Here is a 27,268-nt window from a genome sequence, read left to right as displayed (position 1 = left end):
TGTCATATGGATAATTAATACAGTGTAGCTTAGTGGTTCTCAAACTTTTTTTACTGGTGACCCCTTTCACATAGCAAGCCTCTGAGTGCGACCCCCTCCTTATAAATTAAAATATGTTTTTTATATATAAAACACCATTATAAATGCTGGAGGCAAAGTGGGGTTTGGGGTGGAGGCTGACAGCTCGCGACCCCCCATTAATAGCCTTGTGATCCCTTGAAGGGTCCTAAGCCTCTTTAAGATCCCCTGGTGTAGCTGCTGCTGTTTCTCCAGTTTGCTAGCCAAATACATAAATTAGGGCAATACTTAGAGATGTCTACTGCAGTCAGAGGGTTAAGCAATGCTAAAAAAAATTCTTCACATTTTAAATGGCAAGATTCTTGCTTTGATTTGGAGGATGGGTATTGTGCCATGTGCTTTCCGGTTTAAAAGCTTCTAAGGAGAAGATGGAGACAGAAAATGTGATAGGATGGCAGGAATCTAGGACTGAGTCATCAGCTGCCCTGAGCACACATTTGGCATAGATGAAGGGAAGCAAAGATGACTGTAACAAACCTTTCTGCCTCCCCAACCCTGGGTGTGGCTGGGAGCTGAACCAGCACCTTCTGCAAGTTAGAACAGTCACAGGGCTACTTTAATTTATGCCGTTTTAGGGTCCATTTTACCGGCTCAGGAGTACTGGAGAGCTGTGCACTCTTGCCACATCCCCTCTTGCCCCCATGGCAGGCAGACACACAACAGAACACAGGAATTGCCATACTGGGTCAGACCAGGGCAGTATCAGCTGCTCCAGAGGAAGGTACAAAAACTTCACAGTGGAAGATTATGGAATAAGCAATTTATAAGTAATGTTTTTTAGCAAATCTCATCAGTTAGTCGGAGACCCTCAAAAGTACATAAGCATTAATGCCCACTAATTTCAATGGAAGTTAAGAGACTAAGTAATTTTGAGGACCTAGGCTTTAGTGCCTGGCTCATGCCCAGAGACATGAGGGCTGATATCCCTAATTTATTTTCTTTTTTATCCTATCCAGTCTATTTATAGAGTCTCTCGTTATCCATTCAAATGGCTTACTTTTTTTTGAATCCTGTGCTCTCGGCTTCCATGATGTCTTGTGGCCATGAGTTCTGTGTGTTGCATAAACAAGTATTGCATTTTATGCGTTTTAAATTTGTTGCCTGTCAGTTTCATTAAATGTCCCTTTCTAAATTATGTTCTCTATGCAATTCATCATTCTGCATATACCTTTCTCCACTTTGATCTACACAGTCTAAATCTTTCCAATCTCTCCTCATATGGAAGTCTTTCCATTACTCATTTTTGCTGCCCTTCTTTGGACTACTTTTATTTCTACAATATCTTTTTTTTTTAATTATAATGCTACTGAAACTGAAGACAGTGGGGCAGATTTTCCAGCCTGTTAAATCTACTTAACACCACTCAAATGGCACAATCAGACCTATAACTGGCTTAAACCAGCTGGTGGTAGATTCCTCCAGTGTTAGGGAATTGGTAAGTGGCATAGTTTTTGTACAATCTCTCCCCTGAAGACATGGAACTTAATTATATTGTGGCCACTATTGCTGACTGTATTTACTCTTGAACCAATGCCTATGTGTGTAATTTAGGACTAAAATGAGAATACTTTCCTCTTGTGTGTTCTAGAATTAGCTGGTCCAAGAAACAATCATTTGAGTGTCAAGAAATTGCTTCTCTAAACCTTGCCCTGATGTGACATATGACCAATTTACCTGAGGATAGCTGAAACCCATTACAGCTTTATTAGACTCAGGTATCCCCTTGATTTCCCTCACAACAGCACATTCAGGGCCTGATTCTCATTTACACCAATGCCCTTTTATACTCTGGCAATAGATATGTGTAAGGCCAAAGCAGTCGGAGGGGACTATAGTATAAATGAGAATCAGGCCCTCAATATCATTTTTTTGACCAGGAGACAGGTAGTATAATCCATCACTATATTTTTGTACACTTATGTCTTGGGATGCTGTTATTTATTTTGGTTTAAAAATAACTCCAGACCAATGGGCACTCATCCAAAGCTCTGTGCAAGCTTGACATGTATTTAAGACCACAATACTAAAGGAATGACGACGTAAGTTGTAGCCAAACTACAGAATGGCTCTGTCCACTCAGAAATGTTCTCTCATTAGATTCTATGAAATCTTTAGATGCAGCACTACTCCTTTATCCCTAAGACCTATTCTGCATAATTTATAGGCTGGTATTATAGTACTTCATTGATCCACTCTGTCCCAGGTTATAACCATGTATTACAATATTCCATTCATTCCACCATGTTTCAGTTATACATATTATATCAAGGTGCTCATCTTCCATTGCCAGGCATTTTAGTTCACTTATTTTTGCTTTTTAAGGTTCTCTCACTGGTAGACAGAAATGTATATATTTTATTTTTACTGCATGCCTACGTTTAATTCCTTTATCTGACATGGTTACTTTCCTGAAACATGCCTCTGGGACCTGTCCTCCTCCCATTCGGCTATAATTTCTGTCCTATCATTTACTACTGGATACAGAGTTACCTTGGTATTACTGACATCCCTAGCAGATGTCTTCATACAACCTGAGACATCCCCAGCACCTGTCAGCTTTCCCCCTGGTTCTAAGTAAACTCCCAAAATGTGTGTCAGTTTTCTGTCTCATCTGGTTCCAGTTTGGTTAGGTGGAGCTTATTTCTTCTCTATAGGCTTTTTTCACCTTCTTATCTATACCTAGAGACCCTGAAGTTCTCTCCATCTAGCTCGCCCAGAACATGAAAAATGGAAACATTTAACAGAAAGCTACCATGAAAATCAGTTAATTTATTCAGCTAAATTTAGGTTCTAGAACTTTTCACATTCGTCTCCCCATATCATTGGTACCAGCGTATACTATGATCATTGGATCCTCTCCAGTGCTCACTACAAATCAGTCTGTTTGACTCATGAGATCTGACACCTTCACACTACTAGGCAAATCTCTCTCACACACCCCCCCACACCACCTTTAAAAAGGAAACAAAGATACTATGTCATTCTAAAATCACCATGTTATTTCCCATATTTGGAGCATACACTGTAGTGAGGCACACAATACTAAGGTAAATGTTTTCTTTTTTTTAAATGATGTGTGTGTAAGTTGTTTCTTTAATGCAGCAGTGACTCCTGCTTTTTATTTTTATTTTGGTGGCGAAGGAAAGAGAGAGAAGGGCATGCCTCAAAGCCAGCTCAGACAATGGTAAAAGAGTTGTTACTGCTCCAGGAACCTCCAGCTGAGATAGACATAACACTAATTGCTCATGGAAGAGTAGAAAAGTCAAGCAGCCTGAAAGTAGAGAAATCCAGAGGGATGAGACACAGCAGTGTAGAACTAGTGATGGCTAAACCAGATGCTTATCTTAAACTTATGAGAACAGAAAATCTTTTGAGGACCTCTGAACATAGTCTGTCCCTGTCATGCAGGGGAGGGCATTACCCTTCCAATCCTGCAGCAGCAGAAACACACTTCCAGGGAGGCTTAGCAGGTCTAGACTCCACCCAAACTTCTGTGGGAAGAAGTTCAGTCCCACCTGTACTAACCCTGGAAATGGTGCTCTGACTTCTCTCTATTCTATCATGTTTCTTGATTAGGTGACACGAGGAAGTGGAAGTCAGCATAACTGTATTAAGCTCAGTGGAGCTATGCTGATTTCCAGCAGCTGAGGATCTGGCACAGTGCCTTTAGTAGTACTCGCAACATGGCCAGCAGCAGTCCTCTTAGAGGAGTTCGCTTTGGGAGAGCCAAAGCAGGCAGCAGCGTCCTCACATGCAACTGGAGGGGTTAGCTCCTCATAGCTGGAGGAACTCTGAGTGACCTTAAAGGCCGTACATACAAGTCTTGTCTGCAAAACCCGTGAGAACTTTTCCTGCTATGATTCTAAACTCTACAAAGTTAGATTCTCACAGAGCTATATAACCCTGTGTGGTAGTTAATGAAGTGCTGGATGTTAGAAAAATAACTGCAATGTTATTTTGCCCCGGTATGCTTTGCCTTATAAGGCTTAAACCTAGAGCTAATTCACTTGTGTTTTGGGATCTCTATCATGCTGTAATAATAATATTTAGCACTCTATAGCACTTTTCACTTACAAAAAGTGCTTTACAAACATTATCTAATTATTAATCTTCACAACAGCTCTGTGACATAGGTATATTTAATGTTCTGTTTTAATAAACTACTAGCACTTTAGTAAATTGCAAAATACAAAAGCATTAAATTCACTTAAAAGAAACAAAGTTAGTGAACAAATTGCATTCCTCTGTTGCATTCTAGATGGGTAATACACAGAGCAAACTGTCATAGTTATTACCAACTCTGAGGCTTACAAAAAAAGAATCTATGTAACTAATAGTTCAATTCAATATTTAAGACAGGCCCGTTTCCTACAGATATTGAAATTCAGTTTTCAGTGACAATTTTTATTTTTTCTTCACATTACTGTTATGATTTGTTCTTTGTATTACCATAACACCTGGGAGCCATAGTCATGAATGAGGGTCCCATTGTGTTATACAAGCACAGAACAACACTCCCTGCCCCAAAGAGTTTACAATCCAAATATAAGACGAGACAACAGAGGGACAGACAGACAGGAAAGCACAAGGAAACAATGAGTGTGTTCCATTCTATGCATCCGAAGAAGTGAGCTGTGGCCCACAAAAGCTTGTGCTGAAATAAATGTGTTAGTCTCTACAGTGCCACAAGTGCTCCTGTTCTTTTAATGAGAGAACTGGTCACCATGGGAAGTAGTAGGTATTGTCATTAAGTCATATCTGTCTGTCTACACATACACACACTCGAAGTATTTTATGCAAGTGTGCATGCTGCACCACCCCCATCTGGATTAGATAGTCTGCTACCCCAAAATACTGTCTGATTTGCAGGCTTGTGCAGAAGGATGAGACAGAAGGCTCTGTCTACCAAGGCCAGCTCCAAGCACCAGCCCAGCAAGCAGGTGCTTGGGGTGGCCACGGGGAAGGGACGGCACGTCCAGCTCTTCGATGGCAATTTGGCGGCGGGTCCCTCACTCCCTCTCAGAGCTAAGGACCTGCCGCCGAATTGCTGCCGAAGACTGAAGTGACAGCGGTAGAGCTCCCACAGATCGCGATCATGACTTTTTTTTTTTTGCTGCTTGAGGCAGCAAAAACCCTGGAGCCAGCCCAGCTGTCTACTTCCTGTCATCTCTGTTGTGATATGCACATGATGAGGCTTCTGCAGTTTCTGGCCACTGTGTGGAGAAGGTTCCTTTTTCACTTCAGCTCCCCACATTCACCAAGGCTAGGGCAGGACACAATCTGGTCTATAAAACTCCCCATACTACTGTATTACAGATAAAAAAACTACATTAAAATAACATTAAGGTTTCAAAGTCAACCACTCAAAAGTTAGGAAATGCCAGGATTAAGGTTAGATGTGAAACCTTAATTTGTATCCCTTGTATATATGCATTATGATACCATTTTTAATTACACAGTCATGTACTATTTATTCCACAGCACTCCTGCCTCATTCAGTGCACAGGATGGACCATGGCATGGGTGATATATCAGGTTTGGGTAGTGAAGAAGACTGACATCTGTAAGACCACTGCTCTGTTGCAGAAATTGAAAGCTGTTGTAGTTAGTGGTAGGGGATTGAAAGAAGAAAGGTTAAAGCAGCTGAATAGTACTCTGAATAGAGAACTGGATTCTATCCCACCTCTGCAACAGAGTTCCTGTGATGCTTGGAGAGTCATTTATACTTTTCACAGGTGGTCATTACTTGTGTGTTCCTCGTTTTCTAGGTACCTGACCTGAGGTGCTGGGTTCTGACCTGTAGAAGTGCTGAGCAAATGGGAGCTGTGCTGAGCAAATGAAAGGAGTAATCATTCTAAGTCTATGAAAAAATCAGGACTCCAATTTGTACCCATGGTTAACGGGCACTTTTGACCTTAATCTCGGTGTCTCAGCTCCTCATCTGTAAAATGGGGATAAAATCTCATCTCACAGGGGTATTATGATAATAAATTTATGAATATTTATGAAGCACTCATACTACAGTGATTTGCACCAGAGAATCACCTATGAAGAAATTAGTAGTCCTGTCCTTACAGCAGGGTTTTTGACTAGTGTACAGTAAATACACACACTGAACAACGAGGAGAAAACAAAATACTGAATAGCTGCTCACTATGTGAGCTTCATCCGTTTGGTGGACTGATTGAAGCAAGGGTCCTGTGGGAAAAATAGAATGAGATTATGTAATTAAAGACTGTATACTAATGCATACACACAAGGGGGCCACACAAGCAACTTAAAATCTGGCATGTCCTAATTTTTGAATGCTTAACATTGCAATCTTAATAATGTCATTTTAATGTGGTTTTGGAGTGTAATTTCCTAAATTGTAAAAAATACAAACTGAAAAATCAAAAATTCCATCATGTGCCATCATAATGTGGCCACATTGTACATTATCAGCAAGGTCGGAACGTTTAGGTCCACCGCACAGACTTCTGCCAGTTGAGCTAATGGAGTAACTGATAGCAGTAGTAGGTTGTCATCCTGTATGTGGCACTAGAAAAGGATGAGACACACTTTGCTAGTGGGTTATACAGATACTTCGGACAGTAGAAGAATGGTGAGACTCAGTAACCTTGAGTTCTATTCCGTCCTCTGAGAGGGAGTGTTCTCTAGCGGTCACCTGTCATTTTATCCATTCCCCACTAAGCTTGGCCCAAAAAGTCCTGTCTCCTCTAACCTGCCCCTGTCTCAGTCCTGCCTCTTACCCACCCTTGGCTCTTTGTCCCAGTACCAGTCTCCTTAACCAGTAACACATTGCCTCATCAGATCATCTCCCCTTCTCCCAGTCTAATCCCATTATCCTTGCCAGCAAGTCCCCTTGGCTCCTCATCTAATCTGTCTGCTCCTCCCATCAAATGGCTCCCCAGTCTCCTACCCAATTTGTTTCCTTCCCTGTTCTCAGTCTCCTTGCTCAACCAGTACTATTCTCATCTGCTCCCCCAGCTGCCAAGCCAGTCTCAGTTTCCCCCTCAACTCCTAGTCCCAGTTTCTGTCTTCTCTCCCATGGTTTCAAGTATCAGAGGGTAGCCGTGTTAGTCTGGATCTGTAAAAGCAGCAAAGAATCCTGTGGCACCTTATAGACTAACAGACGTTTTGGAGCATGAGCTTTCGTGGGTGAATACCCACTTCCTCAGATGCATGTAATGGAAATATCCAGGGGCAGGTATATATATGTGTGCTAGCAAGCAAGCTAGAGATAACAAGGTCAGTTCAATCAGGGAGGATGAGGCCCTGTTCTAGCAGTTGAGGTGTGAAAACCAAGAGAGGAGAAACTGGTTCTGTAATTGGCAAGCCATTCACACTGCAAATTTGACACCATCAGCTCAGGATTGAACAAAGACTGTGAATGGCTTGCCAATTACAGAACCAGTTTCTCCTCTCTTGGTTTTCACACCTCAACTGCTAGAACAGGGCCTCATCCTCCCTGATTGAACTGACCTTGTTATCTCTAGCTTGCTTGCTAGCACACATATATATACCTGCCCCTGGATATTTCCATTACATGCATCTGAGGAAGTGGGTATTCACCCACGAAAGCTCATGCTCCAAAACGTCTGTTAGTCTATAAGGTGCCACAGGATTCTTTGCTGCTCTCCCATGGTTAGCTTTCAGGTCCAGTCTCCCAGTCACAAAGACCGTTCTCTACCAAATTTCAAGTTCTTCTCTAAAGCATGGGGACAATGCAGCTTCTCAAAGAGAAAATCACCAGAATTAACATGGACAATCACCATATTCCTACACCTGAGCCAGTCTTTTTAGGTGACAAATCTGGAGAACTGTACCAGACTGAGGTGCCAATAGAGGAGGTTTTAGAACAAATTGACAAATTAAACAGTAATAAGTTACTGAGATCAGATGGTATGCAACCAAGAGTGTTAAAGGAACTCAGATATGAAATTGTAGAACTACTAACTGTGGTATGTAATCTACCACATAAATCGGCCTCTGTACCAGATGACTGGAGGATAGCTAATCTAACACCGATTTTTTTAAAAGGCCCTAGAGGTGATCCTGGCAATCACATGCTAGTAAGCCTAACCTCAGTATCAGGCAAACTGGCTGAAACTATAGCAAAGAGTAGAATTAAAAGACACATAAATGAACACGATATGTTGGGGGAAGAGTAAACATGGCTTTCTAAAAGAGAAATCATGCATCACTAATCTATTAGAATTCTTTGAGGGGTCAATAAACATGTGGACAAGTGATCCAGTGAATGTACTTGGACTTTCAGAAAGCCTTTGACAAGTTCCCATACCAAAGGCTCATAAGAAAAGTAAGGAGTTATGGGAGTAAGAGAAAAGGTCCTCTTCCGCATCAATAATTGGTTAAAAAAAAAAAGGAAACAAAGGGTAGGAATAAACAGTCAGTTTTCACAGTGGAGAGAGGTAAACAACTGGCTCCCTCAAGGCTCCATACTGGACCTCTGCTGTTCAACATATTCATAAATGATCTGGAGAAAGGGATAAACACTGAGGTTCCAAAGTTTTCAGACAATACAAAATTATTCAAGCTAGTTAAGTCCAATGCTGATTGCAAAAAGTTACAAAGAGATCTCCCAAACTGGGTGACTGGGCAACAAAATGGCAGATGAAATTCAATGCTAGTAAGTGCAAAGTAATACACATTGGAAAACAGTCCCAACTATCCATAGAAAATGATAGGATCTAAATTAGCTGTTTCCAAAATCTTTTTCTTGAGTGATATCATAGTGGGCAGTTCTCTGAAAACATCTGCACAATGTGCAGTGGCAGCCAAAAAAGCTAACAGAATGTTAGGAACCATTAGGAAAGGGACAGATAATAAGAGAGAAAACATCATAATACCACTATACAAATCCATGGTACACCCACAACGAATACTGCATGCTGTTCTGGTCACCAGTCTTGGGGTGCAGCCCTCATCAACAGACTGGTGCCTCCTCCCGCTCATGTTGGGGATTAGTTCGAGGCCAATGTCCACATCTGCAGTCTTCAGACCAGCACTCTGTCTCTGTTCCTGCGTATGGCTCCTCTCTCAACTCCCAGGACCGCAGCATCCTCTTCTTGACTCAGCCCTCTGGCTAGGTCATCATCTGTATTTTCACCTTCTGTGGGGGGAGGAAGATATCTCTGTCCAACAGTCTAGCCATCTCCCCAGTAACAAGTGGGTGGGACTCAGGCCTGAATACTACTCCAGGCCCCAACCCAGGACCCTGTAAATAGAAGTCTCCTGCTCCTCTGTAACTTCAGTCAATGACGCTCTGTTTCTCTAGGCTACTTCCCCATGGCCCAGCACCTTCTTTGCCCTTATCACAGGCCCCAGCTGCTCAGTACCAGGAGCCAGCCACTGCTCTGTCCAAAGTGTTCACAGTTCTCTCAGCCCTCCAGGGATACACTCCTTACTTCCTGGGCTTGCATCAGAAAGCGACCTAGTCTGCCCTGCAGTTCCCTTTTTTATGGACCTGCTGGGTCTGATTGGCTATTCCTCACAGCCTCTCTTTTATTGGCTTCTTCTTGTGCAACCTCCCCAGCACTGTTAACTCTTTCTCTGCCAGAGTGGGACGGTTGGCCCATCACATCACCCCATCTCAAAAAAAGATGTATTAGAATTGGTAAAAACACAGAGAAGGTCAACAAAAATAATTAGGGGTATGGAACAGCTTCCATACAAGGAGAGATTAAGAAGACTAGGACTGTTCAGATTAGGGAGATGATAGAGCACTATACAATCATGACTGGTGTGGAGAAAGTGAATAAGGAAGTGTTATTTATCCCTTCACATAACACAAGAACCAAAGGTCAGCCAATGAAATTAAAAGGCAAAAGGTTTAAAACAAATGTGAGGAAGTTCTTCACACAACACATAGTCAATCCATGGAACTCATTGCCAGGGGATGCTATGAAGGCCAAAGTACAACTGGGTTCAAAAAAGAAATGGATAAGCTCATGGAGTATAGGTCCACCAATGACTATTAGCCAAGATGGTCAGTGATGCAACCCATGTTCTGCATGTCCCTAAAACTCTGATTGCCAGAATCTGGGACTGGATGACAGGGAATGGATCACTCAGTAATTGCCCTGTTCTGTTCATTTCCTCTAAAGCACTGGCCGCTGTCGGAAAACAGGATATTGGGCTAGATGGACCATTGGTCTGATCAGTATAGCCATTCTTATGATCTTATTTCTTAGCCCAATTTTATTTATATAATATATAGATGAATAAACACAATGGCACCCAAGATAGATATGTCAGGTGAGGTAAACATTCTAAAAAAGAATGAACCCTTGGAGCCATGCCCTCCAAATACCATTACCAGTAACTGTCACAACGATTGTAACCAAGAAAGGAGCCTTTGATGGCTTCTGAATAGCAAAACATCTACTGCCAGTTAGTGTGAAGTGACAGGGGGATTTAATAAATATGATGCAGCAGAACACTGCATTTCATAGCAGTGATACTGAGGCCATTATTTATATTTTTAAAATGTGAGGGAAAATGCTATTGGATATTTTACCCCATTTTATCCAGTAGGTTGGCATTATGTGAGTGAAATGGATGCTCAGTGGCTGAAACATCAGACGTCAAAACACTGAGCTTTTCATAAGTATCTGGAGCTAAAATTGCAATAGCAAAAATCATCTACAAAAAGCTGATTTTATAAGAATAGAAGTGTACTGTAGAGGGGTATTCTGTATATGGTTTTTAAAAAAAATCTGTTAAAATATGATATTATTCAAGCTTACAGAATACAACACAAGAAAACTTCAAGTCTGTACATCCATTTCAAGGGGGCTGTGACTTCAGAAACCACTTGGGCTTGTTTTAGCATCATCAGAACTCCTTCATGTGTACATCTCAGCCACCTGCTTTTTGACTGTGGGTTGCTTGGAACCTGCCCCCTAAAGAGCTCCTGGAACTTTACTGGGGAGTCACAGGCTTACCCGACTTTTGCATTGTACTTTCCTTGCTCCTACTTTTTGTTTTGAGCTATCAACATCTTTTATTGCTCTGAACCAGTTCCTAAGTTCAGTCACCCTGACCCTGCATGTAAGACTTCTTTCTTCCTTCCCATTGGCTGTATTCACTCAGGACTACCATTTACAAAAAAAGAGGGAGGGATGGAGAACAATAGCAATAAGCTCCTTTCCTTTGAGATTGTAGATGCAGCACCTGGTTTCTGATTCCCAGTTCCATTATACAAGGGCTCATCTAAAAAACTGTTGGTTTATGGAGCCCTGATTGAAGTCTATAACCTGCTATGCAGAATGATGAGAGAATGAGAGGGAGATTTGAGAAATAACTGAGTGTGTATTAATGGAGATCCAGGTCCAAATTCATCAATTATAGCTGATTGGTCCAAACAGAGGGTTCCGGAGGCGGGGTGTGTGTGTGTGCAAAACTCCACTCTGTCTAGGTACCTATGTGGTTCTCATCATAATATCTGATACAGCAGAAGCAGAGTAGATGGCAGGCAGGTAGGCTGAAGGACTGCAACACTAGTCCATTGGGGTTGAGATCATAACGTGCCCCAAAACTGAACCCATATGTTGTGAGGGAGAGATCAAGGCACCTGCAGGATTCAGCGCCGCACACCCTGGTGTAAATCACTGGGGAAGGCGGAGGTGAAATACCTTCTGCTCTTCCCCTGGAATAAATGCCCCCTTGGCACAATTACCATCACTGGTGCAGGAAGATACAGTTTTCACCTTCTTGTGCTAGCTGGAGCACATTTATTCCCAAGTGTCCAGCTACTGTGAAGCTTAAAAAGATAATGGATTTGTCATGCTATTGCTAAAATGGAAACAACTCTAGAAGGATGAAAATGATGGGCAATTTACCCCTACTCTTGCCACAACTCACTATACCATTTACGCATCCAAAGTGGCTTCATTGTTTTCAACTTAGATACAGACATTCTGATGCATCCATATCCTGGATGCAGTGCAATATTCCTTATGCCATACATAATAGTGCCTTTTTTGATCCTAAGTGGAATCGGGGACAGAGGACTCTCAGACATCTGGGTGCCAAATACACAGGGCTGCATGTGGCTGAACTGAAAAGAAGCAAAGTCACTTTAGAGCTACACCTGGGAGAGTGAGGAATTGGCTGGGGTTGGGAATGATGTGGATGAGGGCAAAAGATAATAGTAGCTATGGTTTATGTGACACACATGAAAGGGTTAATAATTGCAAGTGGCTAGTAACAGTGTCACATCCCAAAGATATGCTTGATCCAACTGATTTCAATGGAAGCACCTCAGAGAATTGGGCCAGACATGAACATTCAATGAGAGTTTATTCCAGTGATACAAATGCACCTATATCACTTTGTGGAATTCAACCATGGCTGTTTGTCTATGACAGAAGGAGGAAGACTGGAGTGGATAGCAGCAGCGTGCACATCCACAAAAGGTAGTGGGTCTCATACAAGAACTGTAGCAAAGGAAAGAGATTAGATTGCAGTATACTGTGTGTTTTGGGATAACAGTTAAAGACCTGCAGGCTTGTCCTTTGGCAGAGAGAGGATGGAGGGAGAGTGGTCACAATGTTAATTACATTTTTAATATGGATGCATGGACTGGAAATATTCAAGAACCACTGGGTATAGTACACATATACCGTATATTTAGACATGCAGTTCAATACACACATAGGCAAATACTTAGACTACAATCCCTTTCACACATGGGTTATAAATTGTTAATTTCCTCCATTAATTCAGTACTTTTTGAAAACATGGAAAGAACAGTTGAGTGACTTACCTCAGCTGTACATACTTTGCATCTTGCTCTATCTTGATTATCAGAACCCTAAGAGGAAAACAGTCATTTAGTAAGAAAACTGATTAAAATTATATTGACCAGGAAAATAAATAAAAAACGTATTAGCATCTCCTCCCTGGCAGAATTAAGGAGCAACAGGGTCAAATCGATTATGAAAAGTGAATGCTTTGTTACTCCAAAATCTGGTTCACATTTGATAATTGGCACCTTTCTTTCATTTACAGTTTTTACTTTATGCAAACACTCTTAAATACTCCTCAAATCAATAAGGCACAAAAAGATAAGCCTGAAACTCACTATGGACAATCAGCTTAAATTGGGGCTCAAGATCATGGAGCCTCTCTGAGCCTCTAGAAATAATCAAGGTTTATGGTGTTTACCCATCATTCTCAGGAAAAAATACATATTATGCAGCTTTGGTGAGATAAAGCATCGTGTATTTTTGTAGTACTCAATAGGACTTTGGAGGGAAAAAATGATTATCCTTCACAAACAATGGCTTGAGAAACCTCCATCATGAACCCAAGATGTACACATAGAACAAAGCCCAGAAATATCAGCCCACTCAAGTGTAAAACCTGCTTACAGTTTGATCAGCAATGGAGCAGGGTAATGTTGGAAAATACTGTTCAAGGCCACTGCCTCTTCACTAAAACTGAAAAACTGGGCACAAAAAGGCAATGCATTGTATGTCATCTGGTCAGGAGTATTACTACTAAAAGTTCTACATGGTGAGCAAAAAGTGGTGCTGTAGCAAAAGTCTGTTGTGTATGTCTCTCTTAGATTCTGATCCTTCCGTGACCTACCTGAGTGCATCACTGTAGTTCTAAGACCAACAGAGACATTTCCTTCTGGCCATGAGTTAGACAGAGAGTCATGTCCTCTGTGAATGTTATACTCAAAAAATGTTCCTGTGGTCAGTGAACCCTAGATCTGTGGTGTGTATGTCTCTCTGTTGGCACAACAGTTGCCATACCAGTGTCACAACTTGGGGTTCATGCTCCATGTAAGTCTACTTCCCATTTTAAAAAATAATCAGTCTTAGCTTCCAGTCCTTGCAGGTGATGAGCACCCTCAGGGGTGATGAGCACCCTCAATTCCCACTGACTTCACCGGGAGATGTGAGAGCTCAGCAACCCTCAGGCAGTGCTATGATCCTGGCAAGGCTGAGCCCATTCATCTAACTACAAAAGGAAGTTTGAATTTCCTCTCCCCATGAAGGACTGAAACAACTTCAAATTTAAATCTGGATAGTTTACATATAATCTTTCTCTTTCCTTTTGTGAATCAGATGAGAGATGACCCAAAATACTAGAAATCAAAAGAAAGAAATGAATGTGTATGCTAGAGAGAAAGAGAGCCTTCCTGCAGTTTAAAATAGTCTCATCATAGTGGTATCGTTCCTATGGTGCCATTTTACTGGTGATTTTCTTGCTTCATCACCATTCTCATGCCATTTCATAGATTCTTGTTAACTTCAGTCCATTTGTAGTATTTATATTGGAGATGTTCACCTCTTTGAATATTAGTGTGGCCACCCTTAAAACCTTGCAAATTTTGCCTTATTGCATGTAATCGCTGTTCGATAATAGAACATTCATGACTGATTTCTGAAGTGGAGCCCCAAAAGAAGGCTTAGGAGTGATGAGTGATCTAACAAAGGGGAAGACCACCTCACATTCCCCCTTAGATCACTGAAATGACTAACTGCCGGTGGATCTGAGAAAGGATTCCATTAAATATTCCTGTTACTCAGGAAGCTTCTCCTTGTACATCAGTAACAAACAAACAGAAAGTTTTTGAAATAGCGGCACACTGGAGACTCTGGCAGTTTTCAGAAGGAGGTTGGTGTGCCTGTGTCTCACAGGGCTGAAGTCTGAGTTCCAGCCTGAGTTCTAGGGAGTTCCAGCCTGTCTCTCACTAGGGAGCGGAGACCCAAGAGCAACATGAAACCTTTGGAGATAATCTAGTGTGCGTTCAAGTGGACTTTCTGTTGGTTTCTCCAAGCAGCTTCTGAGGCATTTAAGCAGGGGACTCTTTAGCTAAAAAGACCACAAAAGGGGAGACGTAAACAGCAGGCTGTGAAATACTGAAGATGAGGGTTTTAAGGCATGTTTTTTCCTGAATAAAACGCTAAGATGGACAGAAATGAACTGAAACCACTTAAGATTTATGAAGTCTCTCTCTCTCTCTCCCTGTTAATTTTTTCTAATACTTGACTTTCTTGTTCAGTTATCTCACAGGCTGGTATTCCAAGATCTACCTGTTTCTAACGACTACTGTACAAAACTTTCAGTTTTTTAAAAAATTGGTTGATTTTTAAAGTTGTGGCTATTGCAACACACACTACACTAAACCATGTCAGGCTGCAAAATCTCCAGTGCCTCCCCCTACTTCATCTCCCTGGAGTCATATATAACGTTACTAGTTGGAACTGTAGGTAACCACCGTCATGGGAAATATTTTCCTTCTACATTTTAGAATAGTATAATTTATAACATGATATTAAAACCAACATAAATTAGTAATTCAATCCCTATATTCCAATTTAATGAATTAGAGGCTTCATTGCATTATTGTTTTGTGCCACTGGACCAATCATTTGGTTTACAAACAGAATGTGTTTATTAATCAATAAATGCATATTAAATAAAGGTATCTTACGTAAAATTATGCTGATATCTCACAGGGGCCCAAATGCAATTATTTAAAATATTATTTTCTTAGTTTACTCTCAACAAAATTAAATAAGAATATGAAACTTGTGTCTTCATTTTAAACTCCTTTTAAGAGAACAGGGATGCAGTTATTGCCTAGTGGCAGCTGAGAAGCACTTACCAAGATAATTATTTTAGGATTACAGTTCTGGACTTTATAATATGTGGTTAAGGATAATTTTAAACATCCACTGAGTAACCCATAGTCAAAAACGGGCATGACAAACAAATGGCACAATTATTGTATTTGGGTACTTGCAACACTCTTTCTGATAAGAAAGAAAAAGTGAATGCAGGCTACTTGGGGCTGAATCAGCCCATAGTATTTATTTATTTAACAGTTGTAAAAAAATAACTCATAACGAGAAGAATTCCACCACAAATAATTTCCAATCTCCAAAGAAGAAAAAAAAACCAGCCCCCAAGCCCACACACACTTCAAGAGTGTTCCCTAAGCACATACAATTTTGATGCGATGCCCGAAACCCAAGTCTCTTACTCAGGGAACTACTTTTCAAATTAACCAAACCACTTATTAAAATAGGCAGAGTCAGGAGGGAGCCAAAAGATAGATTTTTTTCATGACTTTTAACCCGGTGCAAACTCAGTCCTTTATAACACCTCTAAAATTCTTTGCTAACCTTGCTGTTTCAGTATGCCCCTTCCCCCCAAAAAAATTGATTTTTGTTGAGACGCTCACCTGTTTAAGAATTGTACCTTAACCCGCTGGTAAAATAAAAAAATGCCTACTGTAAACATACATATATTAGATGTACATGCACACACTGGGAACAGGAAAACAGATCCCCTTCACAGTGTCATCTGAATTCATCTTTGACTAGCTGGCACTGTACTCAGAATGGGGAGCTTGCAATCTAAAAGTCATACATGGATTTTTATTTCGTAACATGAGTTCTACTGAGTTTTTCCTTATCTATTTTTTACTATACTCTTGTAATTATATAATTAGCATCTTCAGCACCTAGTGTTCCCTGGTCAATGGTGTGAAATATAAATACAGATATGCATAAAGATATGTACTTGGCAAGTGAAGAAGCACAGCTGTTTAAGAAAAAATCTGTGTCACTGAGTATTCTCACATTTGTAGCCAAGATGATGGCCTTGTACCTAGACACACTGATCTATCACCATCAGAAGAACAGCTTTTCCTGGTGTGAGTCCATCATTTTAAAATTGTGGCAGACTCATTGGTACAATGAGCTCTTGCACTTGGGACCTGTATAAATACCATATGCTTTACTGTCAACCACCAAGGGATAGACATGTTTTGGCAAACATAAACAGTCAGTAAGATACACTCCTTGCCTCACTGCCAGTTCTCAAATCTGCATTTTAATACTTCAAAAGCAGCTGCAGAGGGAATCAAATATGGCAGAAGAGAGTTTGAGAGTTTTGTAGAACACTACAGGATGCTGGAAATTATCACATAGGACAACCACATTGTTCAGCAAATAGCACTGTACGACTAGAGCCATAATTTAAATTGTGGGATTGTGGGTTTGAGGATTATTGGACTGTAAGAGGCTATTCCCTCACACCTCACCAATCAAAGGAAGAAGAAAGGACAAAAAGTCCAAAAAACAAACAGATTCTGTTTCTATTTTTGGCAGTTCCCAAAGTTTTAATCATTCCACTTTTGGCAGGCAAGTCAGCAGTCCTGTTTCCTCCACAACAGGGTCCAAATAAGCCACTCTAATTCCTCCTTGCGGATCGGGAGACTATCAGAAGGGTTTTGATGTGATACGGTCAAAAGGAACCTTCACATTTAGGTTCAGATTCTCATACAGTGAATAGCACCTTACTCTATGGATAGCCCCATCAAAGTATAAGATTAGTCCTGGAGTAAGATGCTACTAATCCAGAGTCTGGGCTGTCAACATTTTAGAGAGTAATGTCTCTGCAGGGAATGATACAGATTCTCTATGTAGATGTACAATGTACTGACTCAGTAAGTAAGCAAAACAAATATTTTGTTGTCAAATTTCTTCCTGTTATAAGTCAATATTGGACTTGTTTTATTTCAGGGAAGCCTAACCCTAGTCTATATAAAAGTTTTCCCCTAAAAATATACTCTGCTGACATGCTTATTCCTGGAGGCCTGCTTAATTATCCCAAATGTAAAAGAAGATGGAAGAGCTCTGTTTGAATAGCCCTGATGCTGCCTCAGCAATTTCTGCTCCTGGCACATGCTAATTCAACAGCCACTGATCATTTGGAGTTAAAGTGCAAGCAGCCAGCTGAATAGGATGCAGTTCGTCTTATTCTTGTGTTGAATATCAGGGTCAGAGGTGAGTACCAGATAACACAAAGCAGATGTAGGGAGAGTAGAAAGAATGTTGTTAACTTATGGTGACCACCTACATTTCAAGGAAATAGAAGGACGACTGTAGAAAAAAATACAAGGAAAGGTTATTTTTAAAGGAACTGCATCATACAATAGTTTTGACACAAAAATCATACAGAGTACAAAATCCTATATTGGTATCACAGTGTAGGATCCATTACGTGAATACTGCAGAAATACATAACATCCACCCTATACTGACTTTATGTACCAAATATGGGACATCTTTAAAATACTAGCAACATGATCCCCCTAAACTCACTACAAACTAGGGAGAAAAAGTTATGTTTCTTTTTACACTGTCCACATGTTCTATCGCAGCTTTGTCATGGAGCAGCAGAAAAGCAACCCTGTAAATGTGAGATGAAGAAAAAAGAAAATCTGATCTGAACTTGAAGAAGGATCTTCTGGACAATTATCTAGGTAAATAAATGCAGACACACAACTCCTCTTGAGTAGCCACAAAACAGAGATTCAATATAGGAGAAGAGAATTTTATGAGAAGTCTTAGCTGCTTCATCCTGTTTTCTGACCCTGGGCTAGATCCTCAACCCTGCTCCAGCTGTGCAAAAGGGCCTTCATTATCTCAAATAGGCAGTTGAGGATTCCTCCAATAAAGACATACAGAGTGGCAATTTATGTGGCCACTCTAGCTGGCATAACTTGGAGCAGCCAAATAACTCCTCTAAGTTACTGAAGTCTGTTTCAGACCCTGGCAGCCTCACAATTGGGAGAGAAGAGAGAAACCTTCCCACTTTTTCTCCTCAGTGCAGCTGATGATTAGGTCTTGTACCTATATGTAGGTATTGCAAGAGACACGTATGAAAAATGTAATTATTTTAGGTATTAGCAATAAGTAAACAACCTGCTGTACTTTCAGGGAACACAGAAACACTTAATTTTAGATACAGCAGCCACTTAAAGCTCTTGCTTTTGTTTTTCCTGCCAAGAGAAATTTGTTAAATATTCTGAAATTTTATAAGTAAGTTCACATAAGCTGTAAAGACAAAGAAGTCTTAAAGCACGCCTGATTATTTTGCTAGAGGATGGGAAAATGTAAAAAGATCTTGATTGTAGGAACAAATATGCCTAACTACCTCAGAACCAAGTGTATTTCTATCATTTCTACTGGCATTTACTGTCTAAATAGATTAAAAAATAATTGTGCAAGTCACGATAAAACTGTTCTGACAAAACGTGGGAAACTTTGTTGAAAATATCAATAAAAAGGTTTTCCCATTTTCTTTTTACCAGAACTAGCAATTGTGTATATACAAGCCATTCAGCTCAGAGTGCATAGTTTATCTGTGACACAATTAGTGTTTTTTGGGGTTTTCTTTAATAATGTATGCAGAAAAACCTTAAGGAAGGTTCTGCATGAAAGAACATAGGTTAAAGAATAGGTGTAAGGAGGCAAGTTCCCCTAGAGTAAAAAGCAGAGAGTAAAAATAATTATATATAATTAATGAATGAGTTGATGTCATCGACTAGTGGTTGATGCCTATTTTAGGATGAATTGTTCCATTCATTTCTGTGGAAATTTTGCTCTGGTATTGAGTATGCAATTCAACTTCCTGATTCAGTGAAGTAACAAGATGGGCAAGTAAATATCCACAATACTCAAGTGGTAACAGACTGCTCCAACATTGTTTGGAGGTGCTGATACCCTACTTTTAAAAGGCCTAGTTGCCTCATTTAGACAAGGAAGGAAAGGAAGGAAAGGAAAATTTATACCGAGGGCCCAGTAGGCCTCAGAAATTCTGAACCTTCTAGACAACATATATCACATCTCAAGTAACATTAAAAATCAACTCCCCTGATTCTTAGAAAGCGAGAAATATTCAATTGATTTGCAATCTAAAGACGTCATTCCTTCTCACAATCAAAACAATCTGCAGAAAAGACTTCTAGTCTATTGCTAAAGCTTGGCTGAAACAATCTAGCAAATCATTTCTCAGAACAAGGAAGGGAATGTATCCCCCTCAGTTAACTTTTGTGCTGCTGCCACTTTCCATTTTGGCAACCAAAGGAATGTTGTGGGCACCATATAAAGGCATCTATGGCAGCCTGTGGGTTAAAGTAGACATTTCTTATCTTTGACAGATGGTTAATTCATAGTCATTACTGCTAAATTCAATTGCTTAATAATTTAGATATGACAAACGTGTGTAGTAATGTTTGCCAGGGCACCCTTCTAGGAATCCCAGGATGCAATAACCCCCTCAATGCTTTCACCATACATCCCCATGCTGAGTATGACAGATTGACACAAATGCAAGCTTTCTGGATATTTTAACTCCCTAGCACACCACTCTTGTTACATTAAAGAGTGGTTCTAGGGAGTTGTGTGTTCTGAAAAATACGAGGAGTCCGGTGGAACCTTAAAGACTAACAGATTTATTTGGCCACAAGCTTCCGTCAGTAAAAAAAAAACAAACACTTCTTCAGATGCAGATTTTTTTCTTCAGATGGTTTTTTACCCATGAAAGCTTATGTCCAAATAAATCTGTTAATCTTTAAGGTGCCACCGGACTCCTCGTTGTTTTTGTGGATACAGACTAACACAGCTACCCTCTGATACTCTGTGTTTGAGTTATTTTTGCTAGGGGTTCCTGAACTGGCTTGACTAAAAATAGCAATTTAGTCAGTAAACTTAATAAAAAGACCAAATTTTTACAATGGTCTCAACTTATCTTCCAGTTTTCCAGCTGCACATATTAGCATTTAAGCAATCTTATTACCTAACTTGCAGACATAGAGCCTAATCCCAAAAAGTGCTGAGCATCAGCAGCTCCCATTGAAGTGATGCTCAGCACCTCTCAAGACCAGCCCACAATCAGGGAGGCAGATGTATTAGCATTTGCACCAACAACTAATTGCACTTGTAATTTTCAGCCTGCAATTAATTGTAGTTGCAAAGATGGAGCCAATTATATTGGCAGCCTTTTAAGTATCAGGCTCTTGATGTTAAAAGAAATAACAGACTAGTCCATGCCCACCCCCACACCAACCCAGTCCATTGTATTTTCTTTGTATTTATTTACTTTGAGGGGGAACTGAACACAAATATCTGGCAAGTATTTCTTTAACAGTTCATTTTTCTCTGCATTGCCTTCCTTCAACTAATACATCCCTCTTCCCCACTTTGGCACCAGAAAGCACCTTACAACAGGAGATCTGATCCAAAGCCCAGTGAAGTCTAAAGACTCTCACTTACTTCAAAGGCCTTGGGTCAGACCCAAAGTCAACGTACTAACATTCTAGCACAAAATACCAAGCCAAAACACTGGTTGAAATCCATGTAATTTATATGTTGTTGCTAGAGCTGTGCAAAACGTTCACACAACTCCGAAAGTCTGAAAACTGCTTGCTCCTTTGTTTCAATACAAATGAGAAACAGAGTCCAGGTTTGCAAAACGTTTTGCCAAGGTTCACTAATTTATTGTGCTGACTTAGGCTAATTTATGGGCTTTGTATCAAAATATGCAAAATGTGTGGCTTTGACCACAAAAATTAGGTATAATTCAGTAGCTTTGGGTCTCCTTTCAAGATCTTAAGTTTATACGTTTCCTGTACTTTTTTCCCTCTATTTAACCCACACTTTGTCACTTTATGCCTCTCTGCGCAAAGCCCTGATATGTAATACTTTTAGAATGTAAGCTTTTTGAGACAGAGGTCTTGCCTTTGCTTTTTTGGTTTGGTGCCTAGTTATACATTATTGTCACAACAGAAAAAAATTATACTAATAAAATCAAGAATGATAACGAACAATTATAATAAATGGGAAAAGTCACATGATATTTTCCAATGTGGCTACTAGCCTTAAGTAAATATATGAAACCTAAACCTTACCTATTAGTTTGCAATTGTTTCAGCCATGGGGAAAACTGAATCCAAACCCTTCATATGTTCCAGGCTTGTGAACACATTAACCAGTTCTGATATAAAATATTAACCATTTTTACTTCAAATTAAACAAGAGTTGCGGAAACCCCTCCAAGTCAGCATCTCGCTCTTATTGTGTAGTCCACAACATACAAAATCATAATGCCTTCAAACTGTTGCCACTTGGGATCTGATCTTACAAGGTGCTGTGAGGAACTGAACACTTCCAACTCCTGCTGAAACTAATAGGAATTGAGGTACACAGCACCATATAGGATTTTCTCATTAACTTGCGGGATTGGGTCCTTGGTCAGTAAGTGCTCTGACATCTGGAGGTTTTAAAATGACACCTCCTTTTCTCGCCCTCAACTTGAGTTTGTAACCATATGTTTGTAAAAGGTTTATAGAACACAGATAAAACCAATGGAAGCTCATCATAACAGTACACCAACATATGGTAGATTGTCTTTCACTCTGCACAGTACAAGATGGAAGAGAATATTCTGCGTTAGTTCCCTCACCTTTTGTATCCAGGTTAACACACACTTCTGGTGAGCAATCAGGTTTTTGCAGTCACAGAAGTGCAGCAGAGCGTCACGACCCATCTCGTCTCCTTCTCGACAGATAAAGCATTCTTTTGACTCTAATTAAAAAGATTAATAAAGTCAGAGAACACATCAGGTTTGCATCAATCATAGCCCATGTGGTTCTTATTGTTGCAATTAAAAGTTATCTCCTCAAAATTGTTGGATGAAAGTGCCATTGTCTACAATTGAAAACACATTGAAGGGAGTTTTCCAACTTATTCTATTTTAAACAGTCAAATTTAAGGAACTTTGTGGAGATAATGTGTTCAAAAGGGTCCTTAAAGGGAATCTGTCAGGAAAAATAAATTTCTGTCCCATGAAACTCCCTTATAAAGAATGTGCACTGTGTATCTTAGTGCTTTTTGTTTTAAAAAAGAATGAACATTTTGGGCCTAATTTTCAAAGGTGCATCAAACGCAGCCTCTGATATTGAAGAGGTAATTTAGAGTTCAGTACTGTAAATGCTGAGGTCTTAAACTTGCATTGACGTCACTGGGAGTTGAGTGTCTAACACTTCTTAGAGTGCTCAGCCCTTACTGTGATCAAGCCTTTACTATGCTTAAGTTTTTGCACCCAACCAATCAAATCTTTAGCTGGTGCAAACTGGCTCTGTTGATGTTAGCAGAGTCTGGTCATTTACATCAGCAGAGAATCTGATCCTCAGTTTTTCACATTCAAGCTTCTGCACCCACAAAAACTTGGATTTGTGCATGCCTACTGCATTTGCAAACATAAAGTATTTTTTGCACATGCACAATCTTAGGTGTATAAACCTGTGCAATCCAAATGCACACAAAATTGCACCTGCCATTTTAATTTAATTTTGGAAGTCTGGCTCTTTATGACTTTCTTCGAAGTATGTTACAGTTTCGAATTCTGCTGCAAAGCACAGTTTTAATGACAGGATGATTAAATAAAGTATGCTAGTATACGCCGATGGCTTTTTAAAGCTTTCTTTGTGTAAGCCAGCTTTTTTGTCTTTTTAAACTGCAGCTCTTCTATTTGGCAATGGATGCAATGGCTTCATGGAATTCTGCTAAAAAATATCCAAACTGCAAGTATACTTACATACTCAGGCACTAGCTTCTGAAGCAGGTTTGCTTGATGCTATTTAAATAAAGATTTTGAACACTGGGAAAGGGATCTCTTTTCCAGAAACAAAAGGGAACAAAACAATTCTTAACATGTAATGTATCACAAAGAAAAATCCCAGTGGATATCACACAGGAAATACTTGGCTAAAAGTCCCCTGCCATCTCTATCTGCACTGAAAGCTGCTCATCATTTTCTGGTTTCTGAAAAACAACTGTCCCTCACATCCCCTGTTGCTGCTCCATGGGCAGTGCGGCAAAGGATTTATGTGACAAAATGAGGATAATCAATGTCAATGTGCTCAAACACCTTTTAGAAAAGTGCAACAGACATTATGAGTTGTCCTACAGTGCTGGCATCTGAGGGCCACATTTTTGGCTCAGATGTAAGCACCCAACTCTCAGTGGCTTCCCAGATGTACACATCTGAGAGCAATCTGGCATTTAAAGAACAATCATTTGTGAAAAAAAGAAACATGAGAGAAGTGGAGAACAAGCCCCTATACTTACATGCAATAGGGAATGCATGGGGACATTCAGACACTATTAGCAAGCGTAACTTTTCTTGCAATGGTCACAATGAATACATGTGGTTTGTTCAAAAGCTTGTCTCTTTCACTAACTGAAGTTGTTTCAATAATTGATATTACCCACACACCATGTCTCCACAATGAATAGATGTTTATCAAAGAAAATGGAGTGAAAAGCGAAGTAATGACACCTGATATCTGATAAAAAGCCTATTTATGCCTAATACAGAGAATCAATTGTTCAAGAATAGTTAAATGTGACCCAAATAATGCTGCAAGGTGTCCAATATCTATAGTACCATGTTGGTCATGCAAATTAAAGCTGCCTGGGAATATACAGTACTTTTGACTTGCACTTACAATTTTCTAAGTTCTCAAAAACTTATAGAGATGAGGATATATGTTACATTCTCACTGGGGCTAGTTCCCTCCTCTTTTTACGTTGCCTGCCACCCTTTGGAAAAGCATCTCCTCTCTGAATTTCCTGTATATATTTGAGCTATATATCCGTATCTTGGAAGGAAAAACTAACTCTGTATTTATCCCTAGGGTGAATTTAAACAAGAGTCGGAATGGGCAATCCAATTAAGAGAAAAATTCCTAAGTGGCCCAAGACTTGGCCATTGATCCTGAGGAAGAAAGAGGGAGTAAGAATTCCTTTTACCCTCTGTGCAGGCCACCTGGACCCTTTTCTATCCTTAGTCCTAAGTATTAATATAGAACAACTATGGACTAGGCTTTCAAGAATTTATAGGTGATTTTAATTAGTTCTAATTTAAAGTCTAGAGAGAGTCAGTTAATGTAATTTACCCCCGTAGTGTGCATTTTACTCAAATTTAAATACCTTTTAGATTCATATCTATTCATCAGCATGCTCAGATACCTCCCAACTTGAGTAAGGCACACAGAGTCCAAATTACACATCACCCCTGAATTTGGCACCCAGGACCTAATGAAAGTTTAACAAGTTAGGTGAGGATTATGGTCTAAAATGCAATGACTAAAATATATATATACAAAAAATTAAGAGAAGTTATGCTGGTTTAGTTAGCATACCATGAACCTGTGTCTGAATACAGATGCACACAAGGGCAGACAATGACCAGTTTTTTATAATTGTACAGATTTCAAAGAAGAGGGATATTGCTCTATAAAGCAAGTCTCCCTAGCCTCCATTCTTCAAACAGCTCTCCAAAGATTAAACTATGCCTTTCCCTATTGCTGTTTTTAGCCAGAGCATCAGTAATGGTGAGGGGCCCCAAAGCAAACATCACTGGGTTCTGGATGTGCTCCATGCTTTCTTCATGCAATCTCGCAAGATGTCTAAAGCCTGAACTTCAGTCCTGACTGGATCTGCAATGACCCATTAGAAACAATAGAGGGAATGTTCAGATTGGATGATGCATGCTACTTAGCTTTTATTCACTGGAACTGAGGCACAGTACAATCTGAAGCTTCTACTGGTTTCCCTTAGGCAGTCAGACACTACACTGCTGGGCAACACAGGAAGCTACATGAATAAATAAATTTCCCAGTGTCATGGCTACTAAAAGCAGTATGTATTATGGAATTAATGTGGTGACATGTCTGGATATTAGCGCCACTCACTCCGTACTAAAAAGTCCCTCATCTTTTCTTGACTTCCCACTCTTTCCCTCCTTCTTCCTAAGAGCCAGTCTAAAAATCTGGCCCTTCATGGATTAAATATATATACACATATATTACATCCAAACCACTAGCTACACATGGTAAGTGAACAGCTGTAGATGGGTTATACAGCTTCCAACCCAGAATGCCATTACGTATTTTGAAACTGTAGTCAGCTGTATATGCAGTATGTTTAGTGAGACTGTCTTACATTCTGGACCATCCACACATTTTATTTGTTAAATGGAGACATATACCAAATAAAAGATGCATTTGAGTTGGGGTAGATTTTTCCAATATTACCATGGAATATAAAAAGAAAATTGCTAGAATACAGATCAGTGCTGCCATTATTTGTGCAGCTGGAAAAAATGGATGTCTCTATATTTTTCCTATGCTTACCAAAGATCTAGCCCACATATAACAGAAAAGCACATGCACACCTACTGCCACATCTCACCAAGTATGAATCCCCACCCTCCACAGCAAGAAGGTAATTGAGAGGAAATTATTGCAACACACTTTCCAATGACTTGCCTGTCAGAAAAAACGACCTCAACTGTTTATGCCAAATCATTGGCACAGCCAATAGTGCAGTGGAGTTCAGTCTAGACACTGGAACTGCTAACACAATATGTTCTTGCCTAAGAATAATTTAATTAGTTACCAAGTGAAAAAGGAAGGTGTTTCAAGACATTTAGTATATAATTTTATCCATGTTTGTATATTATTTATTAAGCACCTGGATTACACCTGTCACACAAGACAAATAAAGAGCCCTCACTAATAATGTATTTCATGTATTACACACACATAGAGAACAGGATTTGTTAAGCATGGATATTGCACTGTATAAGACAATCCCTGCTAAGAACATTCTCTGTATGTTTGTGTACATATACAGAACAAGACAAATACAGTTACAACCTAAGAAACAGGCAAAAAATCAGACACACACACACTGGGAGATGCAGAGGATAGCAATAACTGAGAACATTCGTCATTATTAGTATTAATAGTTATGGAGTGGGAATAAAGTTGATGGGAGTTAGTTAGTGCTTTTGAGCCACACAGAAGTGGGTTTCTCATAAATATCATAAAAACTACATTGCAGCAGCACTGAAGGGGTATCGCTTCCAAAGTGCTGTGTAAGGTTTTATAGCCACGTCACTCCTAATGGGCCGGATCTTCAGCTCATGAAAATCAGCAGCGTTCTATTTACTTTAATGATGCAGCATTGATTTACACCAGCTGAGAATATGGCCCAATGACTCCAATGGGGCTCCTGTGGCTAAAGCCTTCACAATACAATTTAATGATATATAAAATGAACTGACAAGCCGAGAAATTCAGAATTAAGGCTGCTATTCCATCCATATTTCACCCCATGGTGCATAAGCGCATTGCTGTAGTGGTCTCAATATCATAGAAGCTGAACACTGAAATAAAGTCAAGTCCTTACTCAGGAAAACCTCCCATTGACACCAGGGAGACCCCTACTGATTTCAAAAAACGTTTGTATGAGTTAGGAATGTAGGACAGGGCCTAGTAATT

At 39.9% G+C, this 27,268-nt stretch overlaps 1 protein-coding gene across 2 annotated transcripts in view; it reads right to left on the bottom strand.

Annotated features, from left to right (window-relative positions):
• The window catches only part of LOC127055334 (uncharacterized), a 195,244-nt gene that overhangs the window by 147,148 nt on the left and 20,828 nt on the right, over positions 1-27,268 (bottom strand). For both annotated transcript variants that reach the window (XM_050962222.1, XM_050962223.1), the window contains 2 exons: positions 22,381-22,502; positions 12,872-12,919 (listed from right to left, as the gene is read on the bottom strand). In XM_050962222.1, coding sequence (XP_050818179.1) covers positions 12,872-12,919; positions 22,381-22,502 — 170 coding nt within the window. The remainder of the gene's footprint in view (positions 1-12,871; positions 12,920-22,380; positions 22,503-27,268) is intronic.

Source organism: Gopherus flavomarginatus, chromosome 7 (genome assembly GCF_025201925.1).
Source record: "Gopherus flavomarginatus isolate rGopFla2 chromosome 7, rGopFla2.mat.asm, whole genome shotgun sequence".
NCBI lineage: Eukaryota > Metazoa > Chordata > Testudines > Testudinidae > Gopherus > Gopherus flavomarginatus.
This window is presented reverse-complemented; position numbering and strand designations above follow the sequence as displayed.